We start from the raw sequence: 22,608 nt of genomic DNA on the forward strand, positions 1-22,608 counted from the left end.
CTTCCTCTGTCATTCTGTCAGCGGGTTAACACCAGCTTTTGGTATTTTCTCTGCCTTCCTCTGTCATTCTGTCAGCGGGTTAACACCAGCTTTTGGTATTTTCTCTGCCTTCCTCTGTCATTCTGTCCGCGGGTTAACAGCAGCTTTTGGTATTTTCTCTGCCTTCCTCTGTCATTCTGTCAGTGGGTTAAGAGCAACTTTTGGTATTTTCTCTGCCTTCCTCTGTCATTCTGTCCGCGGGTTAACAGCAGCTTTTGGTATTTTCTCTGCCTTCCCCTGTCATTCTGTCCACGGGTTAACAGCAGCTTTGGTATTTTCTCTGCCTTCCTCTGTCATTCTGTCCGCGGGTTAACAGCAGCTTTTGGTATTTTCTCTGCCTTCCTCTGTCATTCTGTCAGCGGATTAACAGCAGCTTTTGGTATTTTTTCTGTCATTCTGTCCGCGGGTTAACAGCAGCTTTTGGTATTTTCTCTGCCTTCCTCTGTCATTCTGTCCGCGGGTGAACAGCAGCTTTTGTTATTTTCTCTGCCTTCCTCTGTCATTCTGTCCGCAGGTTAACAGCAGCTTTTGGTATTTTTTCTGCCTTCCTATGTCATTCTGTCCGCGGGTTAACAGCAGCTTTTGGTATTTTCTCTGCCTTCCTCTGTCATTCTGTCAGTGGGTTAACAGCAGCTTTTGGTATTTTCTCTGCCTTCCTCTGTCATTCTGTCAGCGGGTTAACAGCAGCTTTTGGTATTTTCTCTGCCTTCCTCTGTCATTCTGTCCGCGGGTTAACAGCAGCTTTTGGTATTTTCTCTGCCTTCCTCTGTCATTCTCTCAGTGGGTTAACAGCAGCTTTTGGTATTTCCTCTGCCTTCCTCTGTCATTCTGTCCACGGGTTAACAGCAGCTTTTGGGATTTTCTCGGCCTTCCTCTGTCATTCTGTCCACGGGTTAACAGCAGCTTTTTCAGTTGAAGTCCAGCTGAGCTATTCAGCGCTGCCCTTTGGAGAAACAATTCATGTGTTGTCTGCAAATGTGACCCGCCCCAATAGGTGGGGTTTTCAATAAAATCTGACATCAAAATGAGATATAAATCATCTCAGGGCTCGGTGCTGCTAATGTCAAATGTACTGTCCATCAAGTGTGTAGTGCATGAGATGGGGGATGAAATGGGCTGCAGTTCTGGTGCTGCAAACTCTTCAGCTCTTTCTATGATTTAACTAATTTAACAATTAGATTGAGCGGGTATTTCACCGTGTTCTTCAGCTCCTCTCTGAACTTAGTCTGGGTCACAGCGTAAATACACATGTTTGTGCAGGAACTGAGAACCTGAAGCATTGCTGCTGTCTGTTGTGTTATATAAAGAGGGTCAGTGACGGAGGAAGGACTAATATCTGTAATTCGCTGATAGATGGAAAGTACAACCTGGGTCACCCATAACAGTATAAAACTGCCGGTTATGCTGAAGAGTATAACGATGCATTTCTTTCGGTTCTCCATCTCTGGGTCCTTGTGATTCTCTCCAGCGCTGCGGCCCCGGAGTCCCCTGCGTACTCTACTGGCCGCTAAAATACGTCTGACCATCAGAACATTGAGCAGCAAAATCAGAAAGAACGGGATACAAGGGGTTAAAATTCGGTGAAACAACTCAAACGCGGCCCACGAGGGGGAAGTGTCGAAGCTCGGTTTAGTGAAACAATACCAGGGAATATTATCAATTATATATCCATGTTCAAGTGTAAAGTACCACGGGACAGACTCTAAACAGCCCAGCACACTCACTGTTCCGATAACCACGGTGGCCGTTTTCTCGGTGCAATATTTTGTTTTCAGCTTCTCCCAACAAATGGCTACAAATCGGTCAAAGGTGAAAGCGACTGTGAGCCAGACAGCAACCTCTGTGGTTGCAAAAAGCAGGAAAAAAACGAGACTACACACGGGAGTAATGTTCAGGAATGAACCTGGTAAATAAATCGAACCAATCTGCCTCAATATGGGATCAGAGATGACGACCAGGAGATCAGCCGCTGCCATTCCCACCAGGTAGCGAGTGATACATTTGGAGAGACCGCACTTTCCTCGGGACAGGATCACAATCGCCACCAAGTTAACTGTAAGAGAAATGAAAGGAAGCAGAGAAATTACTGGTCAGATTGGAGACAAATTAGCAGTTTGACAGGGTCTGAGCTGAAAAATGGCCACCTCCGCCAGGATGTGCCATCATCAAAATGGCAGTTGTGGGTGGGGCTGGGTACCATATGAAAAATGGCCACCACTACCAGGAGGTGACATTATCAATTTGGTCGCTGTGGGGGGGGGGGTTCGGGCCTGGTAGCCACATGAATAATGGCCACTGCAACAGCAAAATGGCCACAGTTAGGGGCAGGGCTGGTGATCTCTTCAACATAAGAACATAAGAAGTAAGAGCAGGAGTAGGTCTTATGGCCCTCGAGCCTGCTCCGCTGATCATTGAAGTCAAGTCCACTTTCCCGCCCGATCTCCATATCCCTTGATTCCCCTAGCGGCCAAAAATATATCTATCTCAGCCTGGAATATACTCATAAACTCAGCATTCAAAACCCGCTGTGGCAGAGAATTCCAAAAATTCACCACCCTCTGAGTGAAGAAATTCCTCCTCATCTCAGTCTTAAATGGCCGACCCCTTATCCTGAGAATATGCGCCCTGGTTTTAGACACTCCAGCCAGGGGGAACACTCTCAGCATCTACCCTGTCAATCCCCTTCAGAATTTTGTATGTTTCAATGTGAGCACCTCTCATTCATCTAAACTCCAGAGAGTATCGGCCCATTCTACACAATCTCCTCATAGGACAGCCCTCTCATCCCAGGAATCAATCTAGTGAACCTTCGTTGCACCGCCTCCAAGGAAAGTATATCATTCCTTAGATAAGGAGACCAAAACTGTGCACAGTGCTCCAGGTGTGGTCTCACCAAGGCCCTGTACAATTGTAGCAAGACTTCCTTACTCCTATACTCCAACCCCCTTGCAATAAAGGACAATATGCCATTACCCTTCCTTATTGCTTGCTGTACCTGCGTGCTAGCTTTCTGTGTTTCTTGCACGAGGAGACCCAAATCTCTCTGAACACCAACACTGGAAAGTTTCTCACCATTTAAAAATATTCCGTTTTTCTATTCTTGCTACCAAAGTGGGAAAACCTCACATTTCCTGACACTATACTCCATCTCCCACCTTATGGCCGACTCACTTTGTCTATCTATATCCCTTGCAGACTCTTTTTATTCTCCTCACAGCTTACTGTCCCACCTAGCTTTGTACCTTCAGAAAACGTGGGTACATTGCAATCGGTCCCTTCATCTAGGCTTCTTTGAATCGGTTGCTGTTCCTACAGATCACCCAAGTCTTCACCTGATCACCTACATTGATCTGCAGTGCATACAATAAGCAGAACCGAATATCTCTTCCAGAAAGAGCTGACAATAATTTAAGTTCCTTCTGCTGTAATTATAATGTCCAGCGTTAGATGGCGCGATTGTTCAATTAACAGAGCACCAAAATCACCGCTGCTAATTATAATCTCCATAAGGGCTCCTAATTCCAACAGATACAGTGCAAACTGTTACAAGATAACCTCAAAACATTTCATTTTACAATGAAGACCAATGTCAGCAAGTGAATCCACCCACACTGAAGTAGAGAAGGAGATGTGAAGGAGCCAGCAACAAATGCAATTCAGTCGCCAGACCTCTGAAGCGGCGTCAGAGACGCACACAGGGAAATATTATTTTACAACAGTGATAATCAATCACACATTTAAATCCAAGATAATCTGAACCATGTTACTGGGAGGAGGACACCGAGATCGTGAGCTGTCTCATTTTCAATCAATGAAAGCACATTTATGAAAAAATATTCGAGGACAGGTGAGTACCACAACATAAATTGGACAACAGCTCCTGATGGTCTGATAACTGCTCTGAGCGCAGACTCCTGATAAACCTGATTCCAGTACATTCAGTACAGAAAATGATCCAGTAACAATGTCAGGGTTGGATCCACAACGACCACTACAGATATAATAAAACTCCTGCAAGACCACAGGGGCAGAGACTGAGGACATCCCATCAATCAACTGCTGGAACAGAACAGCCGGCTGTGGAAAACATTCACCGAGTTAAACATTGCCAAGCTCTACAGCACAATTAACAGAAATTTATGCAATTGACAGCTGAGATACCCGCTTACCAGTAACTCCAACAGCTGCAATAACAGGATAGTAGATGTCTTCTATCTGATAGACTACTGGATAGCCCATTTCTGTGAGAAGCAGCGACTTCTGTTGAAGTGGAACCACAGCTCCGGCAGGCACTCTGAGCTGATCCCTTCCATTGGGCCCTGATTTATACCGGGGATAAGTCTCCACTGACACTGACAGGTTACACCTCTGAGCATTGCTCTTAGTTCCAGTCACTTGAACAAACACATTACTTCAGGACCTTTGACACCGATGTAAATCATGTGTTGAATAAAACACAAATATCTCAAAGTTCAGGACATTATCTTAATGAGAGCTCTCTCGGGAATAAGACTGAAAGCTGTGCTCATGCAGGACCGATCCAACGATAATGAACGGCTTCATTTACAGTTTTCATGTATTTGTATCGACCATGTTCACTCCAGCCAATTGAGTTGTACATTTTACCAATTTCTCCGCAGTGTACATTGAATCAAGGAGCAGAAACAGCCACGTTTCTCTCTGTGCCTGCAGTTTCCCCGTTGAAATGTGTTGCTTTCTCCGACACAGGGACAGTTAAAGGGCATGTTTCAGGAGAGGAGCCCAGAAATTACCGTGGGTGACATTAGGGGGCTATCATTGAATGTGCCCCATTGACATTCCTCCGCTATTTTACTGCAGATATTTACCTGTTTATTCTACATAGGTTAACGGTTCCAGTAACATTAGAACTGTGCCACCTCCTGACTCCATTCATCCAGTTCACTCTGGCCGGTCACCCAACCTCCACCTTCCAACAATGTCAACCGATTGTAAACTCTGCTGTCCATGTCCAGCCCTCCCCAAGTCCCGCTCGCCCATCACCATCGCCCTCACTGGGCCTCCGTGTCTCTCAATCTGCCAAAGTATTAAATTAAAAATTGTTACCCTTGGGTTATATCCCTCCATGGCCTCACACCTCGCCCTCTCCACCCGCTCCTCCAACCTAGCAGTAAACCCACCTGTGATCTCTCCACGCCTCTGACACTGGCCTCTTTCGGTGGGACTGCCCTCACTTGGTTCCAGTCTTACTGATCTGATGGCAGCCAGAGAAACTCCAGCAATGACTTCTCTTCCCACACCAGCACCATTCTTTCTCGAGTCTCTGAACTTTCCAATCTTGTTCCTCCTCTTCCTCGTCTACATGCTGCCCTTTGTGACATCATCTACGGACATGGGGTCAGCTTCCACATATCTGCAGACAACACCCAGCTCCAGCTCTCCAACATCTCTCTCCACCCTGCACTACTCCACATGTCTGCTGACAACACCCAGCTCCAGCTCTCGACCATCTCTCTCCACCCTCCACTACTCCACATGTCTGCTCACAACACCCAGCCCCAGCTCTCCACCATCTCTCTCCACCCACCACTACACCACATGTCTGCTGACAACACCCAGCTCCAGCTCTCCACCATCTCTCTCCACCCTCCACTACTCCACATGTCTGCTGACAACACCCAGCTCAGGCTCTCCACCATCTCTCTCCACCCTCCACTACTCCACATGTCTGCTGACAACACCCAGCTCCAGCTCTCCACCATCTCTCTCCAGCCTCCACTACTCCACATGTCTGCTGACAACACCCAGCTCCAGCTCTCCACCATCTCTCTCCACCCTCCACTACTCCACATGTCTGCTGACAACACCCAGCTCCAGCTCTCCACCATCTCTCTCCACCATCCACTACTCCACATGTAGGCTGACAAACCCAGCTCAGGCTCTCCACCATCTCTCTCCACGCTCCACTACTCCACATGCCTGCTGACAACACCCAGCTCCAGCGCTCCACCATCTCTCTCCACCCTCCACTACTCCAAATGTCTGCTGACAACACCCAGCTGCAGCTCTCCACCATCTCTCTCCACCCTCCACTACTCCACATGTCTGCTGACAACACCCAGCTCCAGCTCTCCCCCATCTCTCTCCACCCTCCACTACTCCACATGTCTGCTGACAACACCCAGCTGCAGTTCTCCACCATCTCTCTCCACCCTCCACTACTCCACATGTCTGCTGACAACACCCAGCTCCAGCTCTCCACCATCTCTCTCCACCCTCCACAACTCCACATGTCTGCTGACAACACCCAGCTCCAGCTCTCCACCATCTCTCTCCACACTCCACTACTCCACATATCTGCTGACCACACCCAGCTCCATCTCTTCACCATCTCTCTCCACCCTCCAATACTCCGCATGTCTGCTGACCACACCCAGCTAAAGCTCTCCACCATCTCTCTCCGCCCTCCACTACTCCACATGTCTGCTGACAACAGCCAGCGCCAGCTCTCCACCATCTCTCTCCATCCTCCACTGCTCCACATGTCTGCTGACAACACCCAGCTCCAGCTCTCCACCATCTCTCTCCACCCTACACTGCTCCACATGTCTGCTGACAAATCCAGCTCCAGCCCTGAACCACCTCTCTCCACCCTCCACTATTCCACATGTCTGCTGACAACACCCAGCTCCAGCTCTCCACCAACTCTCTCCACCCTCCACTACTCCACATGTCTGCTGACAACACCCAGCTCCAGCTCTCCACCATCTATCTCCACCCTCCGCTACTCCACATGTCTGCTGACAACACCCAGTTCCAGACCTACACCATCTCTCTCCACCCTCCAGTACTCCACATGTCTGCTGACAACACCCAGCTCCAGCTCTCCACCATCTCTCTCCACCCTCCACTACTCCACATGTCTGCTGACATCACCCAGCTCCAGCTCTCCACCATCTCTCTCCACCCTCCACTACTCCACTTCTCTGCTGACAACACCCAGCTCCAGTTCTCCACCATCTCTCTCCACCCTCCACTACTCCACATGTCTGCTGACAACACCCAGCTCCAGCTCTCCACCATCTCTCTCCACCGTCCACTGCTCCACATGTCAGCTGACAACACCCAGCTCCAGCTCTCCACCATCTCTCTCCACCCTCCAGTACTCCACATGTATGCAGACAACACCTAGCTCCAGCTCTACACCACCTCTCTCCACCCTCCACTACTCCACATGTCTGCTGACAACCCCCACATCCAGCTCTCCACCATCTCTCTCCACCCTCCACTACTCCACATGTCTGCTGACAACACCCAGCTCCAGCTCGCCACCATCTCTCTCCACCCTCCACTACTCCACATATCTGCTGACAACACCCAGCTCCAGCTCTCCACCATCTCTCGCAATCCTCCACTACTGCACATGTCTGCCGACAACACTCAGCTCCAGCTCTCCACCATCTCTATCCACCCTCCACTACTCCGCATGTCTGCTGACAACACCCTGCTCCAACTCTCCACCATCTCTCCCCAACATCCACTACTCCAGATGTCTGCTGACAACACCCAGCTCCAGCTCTCCACCATCACTCTCCACCCTCCACTACTCCACATCTCTGCTGACAACACCCAGCTCCAGCTCTCCACCATCTCTCTCCACCCTCCACTACTCCACATGTCTGCTGACAACACCCAGCTCCATCTCTCCACCATCTCTCTCCAACCTCCACTACTCCACATGTCTGCTGACAACACCCAGCTCCAGCTCTCCACCATCTCTGTCCACCCTCCACTATCCACATGTCTGCTGACATCACCCAGCTCCAGTTCTCTACCATCTATCTCCACCCTCCACTACTCCACACGTCTGCTGACCACACCCAGCTCCAGCTCTCCACCATCTCTCTCCACCATCCACTACTGCACATGACTGCTGACAACAGCCAGCTCTAGCTCTCCACCATCTCTCTCCACCCTCCACTACTCCACATGTCTGCTGAGAACAGCCATATCCAGCTCTCCACCAGCTCTCTCCACACTCCACTACTCCACATGTCTACTGACAACACTCAGCTCCAGCTCTCCACCATCTCTCTCCACCTTCCATCACTCCACATGTCTGCTGACCACACCCACCTCCAGCTCTCCACCATCTCTCTCCACCATCCACTACTCCACATGTCTGCTGACAACACCCAGCTCCAGCTCTCCACCATCTCTCTCCACCCTCCACTACTCCACATGTCTGCTGACAACACCCAGCTCCAGCTCTCCACCATCTCTCTCCACCCTCCACTACTCCACATGTCTGCTGACAACACCCAGCTCCAGCTCTCCACCATCTCTCTTCTCCCTCCACTACTCCACATGTCTTCTGACAACACGCAGCTCCAGCTCTTCACCATCTCTCTCCACCCTCCACTAATCCAGATGTCTGCTGACAATACCCAGCTCCAGCTCTCCATCATCTCACTGCACCCTCCACTACTCCACATGTCTGCTGACAACACCCAGCTCCAGCTATTCACCACCTCTCTCCACCCTCCACTACTCCACATGTCTGCTGACAACACCCAGCTCCAGCTCTTCACCATCTCTCTCCACCCTCCACTACTCCACATGTCTGCTGACAACACCCAGCTCCAGCTCTCCACCATCTCTCTCCACCCTCCACAACTCCACATGTCTGCTGACAACACCCAGCTCCAGCTCTCCACCATCTCTCTCCACACTCCACTACTCCACATATCTGCTGACCACACCCAGCTCCATCTCTTCACCATCTCTCTCCACCCTCCAATACTCCGCATGCCTGCTGACCACACCCAGCTAAAGCTCTCCACCATCTCTCTCCGCCCTCCACTACTCCACATGTCTGCTGACAACAGCCAGCGCCAGCTTCCCACCATCTCTCTCCATCCTCCACTGCTCCACATGTCTGCTGACAACGCCCAGCTCCAGCTCTCCACCATCTCTCTCCACCCTACACTACTCCACATGTCTGCTGACAAAACCAGCTCCAGCCCTGAACCATCTCTCTCCACCCTCCACTATTCCACATGTCTGCTGACAACACCCAGCTCCAGCTCTCCACCAACTCTCTCCACCCTCCACTACTCCACATGTCTGCTGACAACACCCAGCTCCAGCTCTCCACCATCTCTCTCCACCCTCCACGACTCCACATGTCTGCTGACATCACCCAGCTCCAGCTCTCCACCATCTCTCTCCACGCTCCACTACTCCACACGTCTGCTGACCACAGCCAGCTCCAGCTCTCCACCATCTCTCGCCACCATCCACTGCAGCACATGACTGTTGACAACACCCAGCTCTAGCTCTCCAGCATCTCTCTCCAAACTCCACTACTCCACATGTCTGCTGACAACACCCAGCTCCAGCTCTCCACCATCTCTCTCCACCCTCCATCCCTCCACGTCTGCTGATCACACCCAACTCCAGCTCTCCACCATCTCTCTCCACCCTCCACTACTCCACATGTCTGCTGACAACACCCAGCTCCAGCTCTCCACCATCTCTCTCCACACTCCACTACTCCATATGTCTGCTGCCAACACCCAAATCCAGCTCTCCACCATCTCTCTCCACCCTCCACTACTCCACATGTCTGCTGACAACACCCAGCTCCAGCTCTCCACCATCTCTCTTCTCCCTCCACTACTCCACATGTCTTCTGACAACACGCAGCTCCAGCTCTTCACCATCTCTCTCCACCCTCCACTAATCCAGATGTCTGCTGACAATACCCAGCTCCAGCTCTCCATCATCTCACTGCACCCTCCACTACTCCACATGTCTGCTGACAACACCCAGCTCCAGCTATTCACCACCTCTCTCCACCCTCCACTACTCCACATGTCTGCTGACAACACCCAGCTCCAGCTCTTCACCATCTCTCTCCACCCTCCACTACTCCACATGTCTGCTGACAACACCCAGCTCCAGCTCTCCACCATCTCTCTCCACCCTCCACAACTCCACATGTCTGCTGACAACACCCAGCTCCAGCTCTCCACCATCTCTCTCCACACTCCACTACTCCACATATCTGCTGACCACACCCAGCTCCATCTCTTCACCATCTCTCTCCACCCTCCAATACTCCGCATGCCTGCTGACCACACCCAGCTAAAGCTCTCCACCATCTCTCTCCGCCCTCCACTACTCCACATGTCTGCTGACAACAGCCAGCGCCAGCTTCCCACCATCTCTCTCCATCCTCCACTGCTCCACATGTCTGCTGACAACGCCCAGCTCCAGCTCTCCACCATCTCTCTCCACCCTACACTACTCCACATGTCTGCTGACAAAACCAGCTCCAGCCCTGAACCATCTCTCTCCACCCTCCACTATTCCACATGTCTGCTGACAACACCCAGCTCCAGCTCTCCACCAACTCTCTCCACCCTCCACTACTCCACATGTCTGCTGACAACACCCAGCTCCAGCTCTCCACCATCTCTCTCCACCCTCCACGACTCCACATGTCTGCTGACATCACCCAGCTCCAGCTCTCCACCATCTCTCTCCACGCTCCACTACTCCACACGTCTGCTGACCACAGCCAGCTCCAGCTCTCCACCATCTCTCGCCACCATCCACTGCAGCACATGACTGTTGACAACACCCAGCTCTAGCTCTCCAGCATCTCTCTCCAAACTCCACTACTCCACATGTCTGCTGACAACACCCAGCTCCAGCTCTCCACCATCTCTCTCCACCCTCCATCCCTCCACGTCTGCTGATCACACCCAACTCCAGCTCTCCACCATCTCTCTCCACCCTCCACTACTCCACATGTCTGCTGACAACACCCAGCTCCAGCTCTCCACCATCTCTCTCCACACTCCACTACTCCATATGTCTGCTGCCAACACCCAAATCCAGCTCTCCACCATCTCTCCACACCCTCCACTACTCCACATGTCTGCTGACAACACCCAGTTCCAGCTCTCCGCCATCTCTCTCCACCCTCCACTACTCCACATGTCTGCTGACAACACGCAGCTCCAGCTCTCCACCATCTCTCTCCACCCTCCACTACTCAACATGTCTGCTGACAACACCCAGCTCCAGCTCTCCACCATCTCTCTCCACCCTCCACTATTCCACATGTCTGCTGACAACACCCAGCTCCAGCTCTCCACCATCTCTCTCCACACTCCACGTGTCTGCTGACAACTCCTAGCTCCAGCTCTCCACCATCTCTCTCCACCCTCCACTGCTCCACATGTCTGCTGTCAAAACACAGCTCCAGCTCTCCGCCATCTCTCTCCATCCTCCACTACTCCACATGTCTGCTGAAAACACCCAGCACCAGCTCTCCACCATCTCACTCCACCCTCCACTAATCCATATGTCTGCTGACAACACCCAGCTCCAGATCTTCACCAACTCTCTCCACCCTCCACAACTCCACATGTCTGCTGACAACACCCAGCTTCAGCTCTCCACCATCTCTCTCCACCCTCCACTACTCCACATGTCTGCTGACAACACCCAGCTCCAGCTCTCCACCATCTTTCTCCATCCTCCACTACTCCACATGTCTGCTGACAACACCCAGCTCCAGCTCTCCACCATCTCTCTCCACCCTCCACTACTCCACATGTCTGCTGACAACACCCAGCTCCAGCTCTCCACCATCTCTCTCCAACCTCCACTACTCCACATGTCTGCTGACAACACACAGATCCAGCTCTCCACCATCTCTCTCCACCCTCCACTATTCCACATGTCTGCTGACATCCCCCAGCTCCAGCTCTCCACCATCTCTCTCCACCATCCACTACTCCACACGTCTGCTGACCACACCCAGCTCCAGCTCTCCACCATCTCTCTCCACCATCCACGAATGCACATGACTGCTGACAACATCCAGCTCTATCTCTCCACCATCTCTCTCCACCCTCCACTACTCCACATGTCTGCTGACAACACCCAGCTCCAGCTCTCCACCATCTCTCTCCACCCTCCACAACTCCACATGTCTGGTGACAACACCCAGCTCCAGCTCTCCACCATCTCTCTCCACACTCCACCACTCCACATATCTGCTGACCACACCCAGCTCCATCTCTTCACCATCTCTCTACACCCTCCAATAGTCCACATGTCTGCTGACCACACCCAGCTCCAGCTCTCCACCATCTCTCTCCGCCCTCCACTACTCCACATGTCTGCTGACAACACCCAGCGCCAGCTCTCCACCATCTCTCTCCATCCTGCACTGCTCCACATGTCTGCTGACAACACCCAGCTCCAGCTCTCCACCATCTCTCTCCACCCTACACTACTCCACATGTCTGCTGACAACACCAGCTCCAGCTCTGCACCATCTCTCTCCACCCTCCACTATTCCACATGTCTGCTGACAACACTCAGCTCCAGCTCTCCACCATCTCTTTCCACCCTCCACTACTCCACATGTCTGCTGACAACACCCAGCTCCAGCTCTCCACCATCTCTCTCCACCCTCCACTACTCCACATGTCTGCTGACATCACCCAGCTCCAGCTCTCCACCATCTCTCTCCACGCTCCACTACTCCACACGTCTGCTGACCACAGCCAGCTACAGCTCTCCACCATCTCTCTCCACCATCCATTACAGCACATGACTGTTGACAACACCCAGCTCTAGCTCTCCACCATCTCTCTCCAAACTTCACTACTCCACATATCTGCTGACCACACCCAGCTCCATCTCTTCACCATCTCTCTCCACCCTCCAATACTCCGCATGTCTGCTGACCACACCCAGCTAAAGCTCTCCACCATCTCTCTCCGCCCTCCACTACTCCACATGTCTGCTGACAACAGCCAGCGCCAGCTCTCCACCATCTCTCTCCATCCTCCACTGCTCCACGTGTCTGCTGACAACACCCAGCTCCAGCTCTCCACCATCTCTCTCCACCCTACACTACTCCACATGTCTGCTGACAAAACCAGCTCCAGCCCTGAACCATCTCTCTCCACCCTCCACTATTCCACATGTCTGCTGACAACACCCAGCTCCAGCTCTCCACCAACTCTCTCCACCCTCCACTACACCACATGTCTGCTGACAACACCCAGCTCCAGCTCTCCACCATCTCTCTCCACCGTCCACTGCTCCACATGTCAGCTGACAACACCCAGCTCCAGCTCTCCACCATCTCTCTCCACCCTCCAGTACTCCACATGTATGCAGACAACACCTAGCTCCAGCTCTACACCACCTCTCTCCACCCTCCACTACTCCACATCTCTGCTGACAACCCCCAGATCAGCTCTCCACCATCTCTCTCCACCCTCCACTACTCCACATGTCTGCTGACAACACCCAGCTCCAGCTCTCCACCATCTCTCTTCTCCCTCCACTACTCCACATGTCTTCTGACAACACGCAGCTCCAGCTCTTCACCATCTCTCTCCACCTTCCACTAATCCAGATGTCTGCTGACAATACCCAGCTCCAGCTCTCCATCATCTCACTGCACTCTCCACTACTCCACAGGTCTGCTGACAACACCCAGCTCCAGCTATTCACCACCTCTCTCCACCCTCCACTACTCCACATGTCTGCTGACAAAACCCAGCTCCAGCTCTTCACCATCTCTCTCCACCCTCCACTACTCCACATGTCTGCTGACAACACCCAGCTCCAGCTCTCCACCATCTCTCTCCACCCTCCACAACTCCACATGTCTGCTGACAACACCCAGCTCCAGCTCTCCACCATCTCTCTCCACACTCCACTACTCCACATATCTGCTGACCACACCCAGCTCCATCTCTTCTCCATCTCTCTCCACCCTCCAATACTCCGCATGTCTGCTGACCACACACAGCTCCATCTCTTCTCCATCTCTCTCCACCCTACACTGCTCCACATGTCTGCTGACAAATCCAGCTCCAGCCCTGCACCACCTCTCTCCACCCTCCACTATTCCACATGTCTGCTGACAACACCCAGCTCCAGCTCTCCACCAACTCTCTCCACCCTCCACTACTCCACATGTCTGCTGACAACACCCAGCTCCAGCTCTCCACCATCTCTCTCCACCCTCCGCTACTCCACATGTCTGCTGACAACACCCAGTTCCAGACCTACACCATCTCTCTCCACCCTCCAGTACTCCACATGTCTGCTGACAACACCCAGCTCCAGCTCTCCACCATCTCTCTCCACACTCCACTACTCCACATGTCTGCTGACATCACCCAGCTCCAGCTCTCCACCATCTCTCTCCACCCTCCACTACTCCACTTCTCTGCTGACAACACCCAGCTCCAGTTCTCCACCATCTCTCTCCACCCTCCACTACTCCACATGTCTGCTGACAACACCCAGCTCCAGCTCTCCACCATCTCTCTCCACCGTCCACTGCTCCACATGTCAGCTGACAACACCCAGCTCCAGCTCTCCACCATCTCTCTCCACCCTCCAGTACTCCACATGTATGCAGACAACACCTAGCTCCAGCTCTACACCACCTCTCTCCACCATCCACTACTCCACATGTCTGCTGACAACCCCCAGATCCAGCTCTCCACCATCTCTCTCCACCCTCCACTACTCCACATGTCTGCTGACAACACCCAGCTCCAGCTCGCCACCATCTCTCTCCACCCTCCACTACTCCACATATCTGCTGACAACACCCAGCTCCAGCTCTCCACCATCTCTCGCCATCCTCCACTGCTGCACATGTCTGCCGACAACACTCAGCTCCAGCTCTCCACCATCTCTCTCCACCCTCCACTACTCCGCATGTCTGCTGACAACACCCTGCTCCAACTCTCCACCATCTCTCCCCAACATCCACTACTCCAGATGTCTACTGACAACACCCAGCTCCAGCTCTCCACCATCACTCTCCACCCTCCACTACTCCACATCTCTGCTGACAACACCCAGCTCCAGCTCTCCACCATCTCTCTCCACCCTCCACTACTCCACATGTCTGCTGACAACACCCAGCTCCATCTCTCCACCATCTCTCTCCACCCTCCACTACTCCACATGTCTGCTGACAACACCCAGCTCCAGCTCTCCACCATCTCTGTCCACCCTCCACTATCCACATGTCTGCTGACATCACCCAGCTCCAGTTCTCTACCATCTATCTCCACCCTCCACTACTCCACACGTCTGCTGACCACACCCAGCTCCAGCTCTCCACCATCTCTCTCCACCATCCACTACTGCACATGACTGCTGACAACAGCCAGCTCTAGCTCTCCACCATCTCTCTCCACCCTCCACTACTCCACATGTCTGCTGAGAACACCCATATCCAGCTCTCCACCAGCTCTCTCCACACTCCACTACTCCACATGTCTGCTGACAACACTCAGTTCCAGCTCTACACCATCTCTCTTCACCCTCCACTACTCCACATGTCTGCTGACAACACCCAGCTCCAGCTCTCCACCATCTCTCTCCATCCTCCACTACTCCACATGTCTGCTGACAACACCCAGCTCCAGATCTCCACGATCACTCTCCACTCTCCACTACTCCACATGTCTGCTGACAACACCAAGCTCCAGCTCTCCACCATCTCACTCAACACTCCACTACACCACATGTCTGATGACAACACACAGCTCCAGCTCTCCATCATCTCTCTCCACCCTCCACTAATCCACATGTCTGCTCACAACACCCAGCTCCAGATCTCCACCATCTCTCTCCACCCTGCACTACTCCACATGTCTGCAGACAACACCCAGCTCCAGCTCTCCACCATCTCTCTCCACCCTCCACTACTTCACATGTCTGCTGACAACACCCAGCTCCAGCTCTCCACCATCTCTCTCCACCCTCCATCACTCCACATGTCTGCTGACCACACCCAGCTCCAGCTCTCCACCATCTCTCTCCACCATCCACTACTCCACAAGTCTGCAGACAACACCCAGCGCCAGCTCTCCACCATCTGTCTCCACCCTCCACTACTCCACATGTCTGCTGACAACACCCAGCTCCAGCACTCCACCATCTCTCTCCACCCTCCACTACTCCACATGTCTGCTGACAACACCCAGCTCCAGCTCTCCACCATCTCTCTCCACCCTCCTTTACTCCACATGTCTGCTGACAATACCCAGCTCCAGCTCTCCACCATCTCTCTCCACCCCCCAAGTGTCTGCTGACAACTCCTAGCTCCAGCTCTTCACCATCTCTCTCCACCCTCCACTACTCCACACGTCTGCTGACAACACCCAGCTCCAGCTCTCCACCATCTCTCTCCACCATCCACTACTCCACATGTCTGCTGGCAACACCCAGCTCCAGCTCTCCGCCATCTCTCTCCACCCTCCACTACTCCACATGTCTGCTGAAAACACCCAGCTCCAGCTCTCCACCATCTTTCTCCACCCTCTACTACTCCACATGTCTGCTGACAACACCCAGCTCCATCTCTCCACCATCTCTCTCCACCCTCCACTACTCCACATGTCTGCTGACAGCACCCAGCTCCAGCTCTCCACCATCTCTCTCCACCCTCCACTACTTCACATGTCTGCTGACAACACCCAGCTCCAGCTCTCCACCATCTCTCTCCACCCTTCACTGCTCCACATGTCTGCTGACAACACCTAGCTCCAGCTCTCCACCATCTCTCTCCACCCTCCACTACTCCACATGTCTGCTGACAACACCCAGCTCCAGCTCTACACCATCTCTCTCCACCCTCCACTACTCCACATGTCTGCTGACAACACCCAGCTCCAGCTCTCCAACATCTCTCTCCACCCTCCAATGCTCCACATGTCTTCTGACAACACCCAGCTCCAGCTCTCCACAATCTCCCTCCAATCTCCACTACTCCACATGTCTGCTGACAACACCCAGCTCCAGCTCTCCACCATCTCTCTGCATCCTCCACTACTCCACATGTCTGCTGACCACACCCAGCTCCATCTCTTCACCATCTCTCTCCACCCTCCACTACTCCACATGTCTGCTGACAACACCCAGCTCCAGCTCTCCACCATCTCTCTCCATCCACCACTACTCCACATGTCTGCTGACAACATCCAGCTCCAGCTCTCCACCATCTCTCTCCACACTCCACTACTCCACATGTCTGCTGACAGGACTCAGCTCCAGCTCTCCACCATCTCTCTCCATCCTCCACTACTCCACATGTCTGCTGACCACACCCAGCTCCATCTCTTCACCATCTCTCTCCACCCTCCACTACTCCACATGTCTGCTGACAACACCCAGCTCCAGCTCTCCGCCATCTCCCTCCATCCTCCACTACTCCACATGCCTGCTGAAAACACCCAGATCCAGCTCTCCACCATCTCTCTCCACCCTCCACTACTCCACATGTCTGCTGACAACAGCAGCTCCAGCTCTCCACCATCTCTCTCCACCCTCCACTACTCCACATGTCTGCTGACAACACCCAGATCCAGCTCTCCACCATCGCTCTCCAACCTCCACTACTCCACATGTCTGCGGACAACACACAGCTCCAGCTCTCCACCATCTCTCTCCACCCTCCACATGTCTGCTGACATCACCCAGCTCCAGCTCTCCACCATCTCTCTCCACCCTCCATTACTCCACATGTCTGCTGACCACACCCAGCTCCAGCTCTCCACCATCTCTCTCCACCATCCACTGCTGCATATAACTGCTGACAACACCCAGCTCCAGATCTCCACCATCTCTCTCCACCCTCCACTACTCCACATGTATGCTGACAACACCCAGCTCCAGCTCTCCACCATCTCTCTCCACCCTCCACTACTCCACATGTCCGCTGACAACACCCAGCTCCAGCTCTCCGCCATCTCTCTCCACCCTCCACTACTCCACATGTCTGCTGACAACACCCAGCTCCAGCTCTCCACCATCTCTCTCCATCCTCCACTACTCCACATGTATGCTGACAACACCCAGCTCCAGCTCTCCGCCATTTCTCTCCACCCTCCACTACTCCACATGTCTGCTGACAACACCCAGTTCCAGCTCTCCACCATCTCTATCCATCCTTCACTACTCCACATGTCTGCTGACAACACCCAGCTCCAGCTCTCCGCCATCTCTCTCGTACTTCCACTACTCCACATGTCTGCTGACAACACCCAGCTCCAGCTCTCCACCATCTCTCTCCACCCTCCACTACTCCACATGTCTGCTAACAACACCAAACTCCAGCTCTCCACCATCTCTCTCCACCCTCCATTACTCCACATGTAGGCTGTAAACACCAGGCTCCAGCTCTCCACCATCTATCTCCATCCTCCACTACTCCACATATCTGCTGACAACACCCAGCTCCAGCTCTGCGCCATCTCTCTCCACCCTCCAGTACTCCACATGTCTGCTGACAACACCCAGCTCCAACTCTCCACACTCTCTCTCCATCCTTCACTACTCCACATGTCCACTGACAACACCAGGATCCAGCTCTCCACCAACTCTCTCCATCCTCCACTACTCCACATGTCTGCTGACAACACCCAGCTCCAGCTCTCCACCATCTCTCTCCACCCTCCACTACTCCACATGTCTGCTGACCTCACCATAGCTCCAGCTCTCCACCATCTCTCTCCACCCTCCACTACTCCACATGTCTGCTGACAGCACCCAGCTCTAGCTCTCCACCATCTCTCTCCACCCTCCACTACTCCACATGTCTGCTGACAGCACCCAGCTCCAGCTCTCCACCATCTCTCTCCACCCTCCACTGCTCCACATGTCTGCTGACAACACCCAGCTCCAGCTCTCCGCCATCTCTCTCCACCCTCCACTACTCCACACGTCATATCCTCTCCATCATATCTGGCCCTTCTTCCACCACCATAATATCGCCAGCCTCTGCCCCTGCCTTAGCCCAACTGGCCCTCAAACTCTCAATGAGGCATTTACCAGCTGCAGACACTCCGTCCTCTCCTCCAACCCGTCGCCTCTTCATGCCTCTGACATTGGCCTCTTGGTGGGACATCCCTTTGCATGTTTCCACATTTACCTACCTGACCGGAGCCAGAGAATCTCCATCAATGGCTTCTCCTCCCTCACCCATTCTTTGCAGCACCGTTCCCTGTGATGAATCCCAAGGATCTATCCTAGCCCTCAATTATTCCTCTTCTACTTGCTCCCACTTGAAGCTTCCAGTGGCAGATACGGCACCAGCGCTTACATATCCGTTGATGAAACCAGATTTACCTGTCTGCTCCTCTCTGTCTGACTGTGTCTCCGTCTATCTGTCCGTGTCTCCGTCGAGGTATGTTTCTCTGTGTCTGTCTGTCTCTGTCACTATTTCTGGCTGTCTCTCTGTCTGTTTCCCTCTCTGTATCTCTGTCTGACTCCCTCTGTCTCTATCTTTGTCACTGTCTCTCTGACAACTCTCTCTCTCTCTGTCCGTCTGCCTCAGTATCTCTCCTTCTCTGTCTACGTCTGTCTCTGGATGCCTGTGTCTGTCTGTCTGTCTCCAGATGCCTTTCTCCGTGTCTCTGTCTCTTTATGTCTGACACACTATGTCTGTCTTTGTATGTCGTGTTTGTATGTTTGCCTCTCTCTGTCTAGCACAGTTTGTCTGTCTCTGTCTGTCTGCCTCAACTGTCTTTCTTTTCTCTGTCTAATTTTGTCTGCCTGTCTCTGTCTGGTGTAGTCTGTATGTATGTCGATGTCTCATTCAATCTGTCTTTCAATCTGTCTCTCTGGCTCTCTCCCTCTGTCTCTATCTCTGTTTCTATGTCACTGTATGTCTGTCCATGTCTACCTGCTCTGTCTCTCTCTCTGCATATCTGTGTCTTTGTCTCTCTTTCTCTGTCTGTCTGTCATAGCCTGCATCTGGTTGTCAGTCTATCACCCTCTGCTTGTTTGTATTTCTGTCTGTCCCCATCTGTCCGTCTGTGTCTCAGTGTGCCTATCTCTGTCTGAGTCTGCCACTGCATGTCTGTCTCCGAATCTCAGTCTCAGTCTCATTCAGCGTGGTTATCTCTGTCCGTCTCTCTCTGTCTGTCTATCTGTCTCTGTCTGTCACTGTTTGCCTCTGTCTGTCTCTGTTTGCCTCTGTCTGTCTCTCTGTCTGCCTCTGTCTGTCTCTATCTCTGTCTGCCTCTGCCTCTGTCTGTCGGTCTCTGTCCTCTTTGTTTGTCTCCGTTTGTCTCTATCTCTCTGATTGTCTCTGTGTTTGTCTGTCTCTGACTCTCTGTCTGTCTCTATTCTTGTCTCTGTCTGTTTCTGTCTGTCTGTCTGTCTCTGTCTGTCTGTTTCTGTCTGTCTGTCTCTGTCTGTCTGTCTGTCTGTCTCTATCTCTGCCTGTCTCTGTCTCTTTGTTTGCCTGAGACTGTCTCTATCCCTGTCTGTCTCTACGTCTGTCTGTCTGTATAAATCCTGTCCGTTTCTTCTTACTGTCTCTGTTTGTCTGTCTCTGTCTGTCTTCCTCTGTCTCTATATGTCTGTTTGTCTGTCTCTGTCTGTCTGCCTCTGTCTCTACATAAGAACATAAGAACATAAGAAATAGGAGCAGGAGAAACCCAATTGGCCCGTCGAGCCTGCTCCACCATTTAATAAGACCATGGCTGATCTGATCCTATCCGCCAATCTACTATCACAGAACCATCTCCTGAACCTAACAGAATTAGACACACTAAATAGGAGCAGGATCAGGCTACACGGCCCCTGGGCCCGCTCCGCTACCCAAAAGGCCATGTCCGATCCGAACCTAGACTCATGTCCAAATTCCTGCCCGCTCCCCATAACCCTTAATTGCCTTTACTTTTAGGAAACAGTCTATTTCTGTTTTAAATTTATGTAATGATGTAGCTTCTACAGCTTTTTGGGGCAGCATATTCCATGGACCTACCACCCACTGAGTGAAGTAGTTCCTCCTCGTCTCAGTTTTGAAAGAGCAGCCCCTTATTCTAAGACTATGCCCCCTAGTTCTAGTTTCACCCATCATCAGGAACATCCTCCCTGCATCCACCCGATCCAACCCCTTCACAATCTTATATGTTTCAATAAGATCGCCTCTCATTCTTCTGAACTCCAATGAGTAGAATCCCAATTTACTCAACCTCTCCTCATATGTCCATCCCCTCATCCCCGGGATTAACCGAGTGAACCTTCTTTGTACTGACTCGAGAGCAAGTATGTATTTTCTTAAGTATGGACACCAAAACTGTATGCAGTATTCCAGGTGTGGTCTCACCAATACCTTGTACAACTGAAGCAATACCTCCCTATTTTTATATTCTATCCCCCTAGCAATGAAAGCAAACATTCCATTGGCCTTCTTAATCATTTGCTGCACCTGCATACTAACCTTTTGAGTTTCGTGCACCAGGACCCCCAGATCCCTTTGTACTTCAGTACTTTCCAGTTTCTTGCCATTAAGATAATAGATTGCTCTACGATTTTTCCTGCCAAAGTGCATAACCTCACACTTTCCAGTATTGTATTCCAACTGCCAAATCTCTGCCCACTTATTAGCCTGTCTATGTCCCCTTGCAGGTTTTTTATGGCGTCCTCACTCACTACTTTCCCTCCCATCTTAGTATAATCTGCAAACTTTGATATGTTACACGGTCCCCTCCTCCAAATTGTTAATATAGATTGTAAAGAGTTGGGGACGCAGCACCGACCCCTGCGGAACAACACCAGTTACTGATTGCAATTCTGAGAATGAACCATTTATCCCAAATCTCTGCCTTCTGTTAGATAGCCAATCCTCTATCCATGCCAGAATATTACCCCAATCCCGTGATTTTTATCTTAAGCAATAATCTTGTGTGGCACCTTGTCAAATGCATTTTGGAAGTCTAAGTACACTACGTCCACTGGTTCCCCTTTATCCACCCTATATGTTACTTCCTCAAAGAACTCCAGCACATTTGTCAAACATGACTTCCCCTTCATAAAACAATGCTGAATTTGTCCTATTAAATGATGATTATCCAAATGTCCTGTTACTGTCTCCTTAATAATGGACTCCAAAATTTTACCTAACACAGATGTTAGGCTATAGTTTCCAGCCTTCTGTCCACTGCCCTTTTTAAATAAGGGTGTTACATTAGCAGTTTTCCAGTCTGCCGGGACCTTTGCTGAGTCCAGGGAGTTTTGGAAAATTATTACCAATGCATCCACAATCCCTACCGCCACTTCCCTCAAGACCCTAGGATGTAAGCCATCAGGTCCAGGTGATTTATCTGCCTTAAGTCCCATTATTTTACCGAGTACCATTTCCTTAGAGATTTTGATCGTGTATAGCTCCTCCCCCGCTATAGCCCCCTGTTTGTCCAGTGTTGGGATATTCTTAGTGTCTTCGACTGTAAAGACTGATACAAAATATTCATTCAGTGTTTTTGCCACCTCCATATTTCCCACCATTAATTTCCTGGTCTCATCCTCTAAGGGACCAACATTTACTTTAGCCACCCTTTTTCTTTTTATATAACTATATAAAAACTCTTACTATCTGTTTTTATATTTTTTGCTAATTTACTTCATAATCTCTCATCACTTCCTTAATCAATCTTTTTTTTATTTTTTGCTGTCTTTTAAAGTTTTCCCAATCCTCTATCCTCCCACTAGATTCGGCTACCTTATATGCCC

General features: G+C 51.6%; 1 protein-coding gene across 1 annotated transcript in view; it reads right to left on the minus strand.

The window, feature by feature from the left end:
* Positions 1-1,190: 1,190 nt before the first annotated feature.
* The window catches only part of LOC147084738 (putative G protein-coupled receptor 139), a 30,342-nt gene continuing 8,924 nt past the window's right edge, over positions 1,191-22,608 (minus strand). Inside the window, exons 4-5 of the mRNA XM_085979330.1 lie at positions 4,209-4,419; positions 1,191-2,092 (exon numbers count right to left, since the gene is read on the minus strand). Coding sequence (XP_085835456.1) covers positions 1,191-2,092; positions 4,209-4,419 — 1,113 coding nt within the window. The remainder of the gene's footprint in view (positions 2,093-4,208; positions 4,420-22,608) is intronic.

The sequence above is a fragment of the Somniosus microcephalus genome, unplaced genomic scaffold (assembly GCF_052327205.1).
Source record: "Somniosus microcephalus isolate GS21.2 unplaced genomic scaffold, FLI_Smic_1.0 unresolved_chr9, whole genome shotgun sequence".
In the NCBI taxonomy this organism is placed as follows: Eukaryota; Metazoa; Chordata; class Chondrichthyes; order Squaliformes; family Somniosidae; genus Somniosus; species Somniosus microcephalus.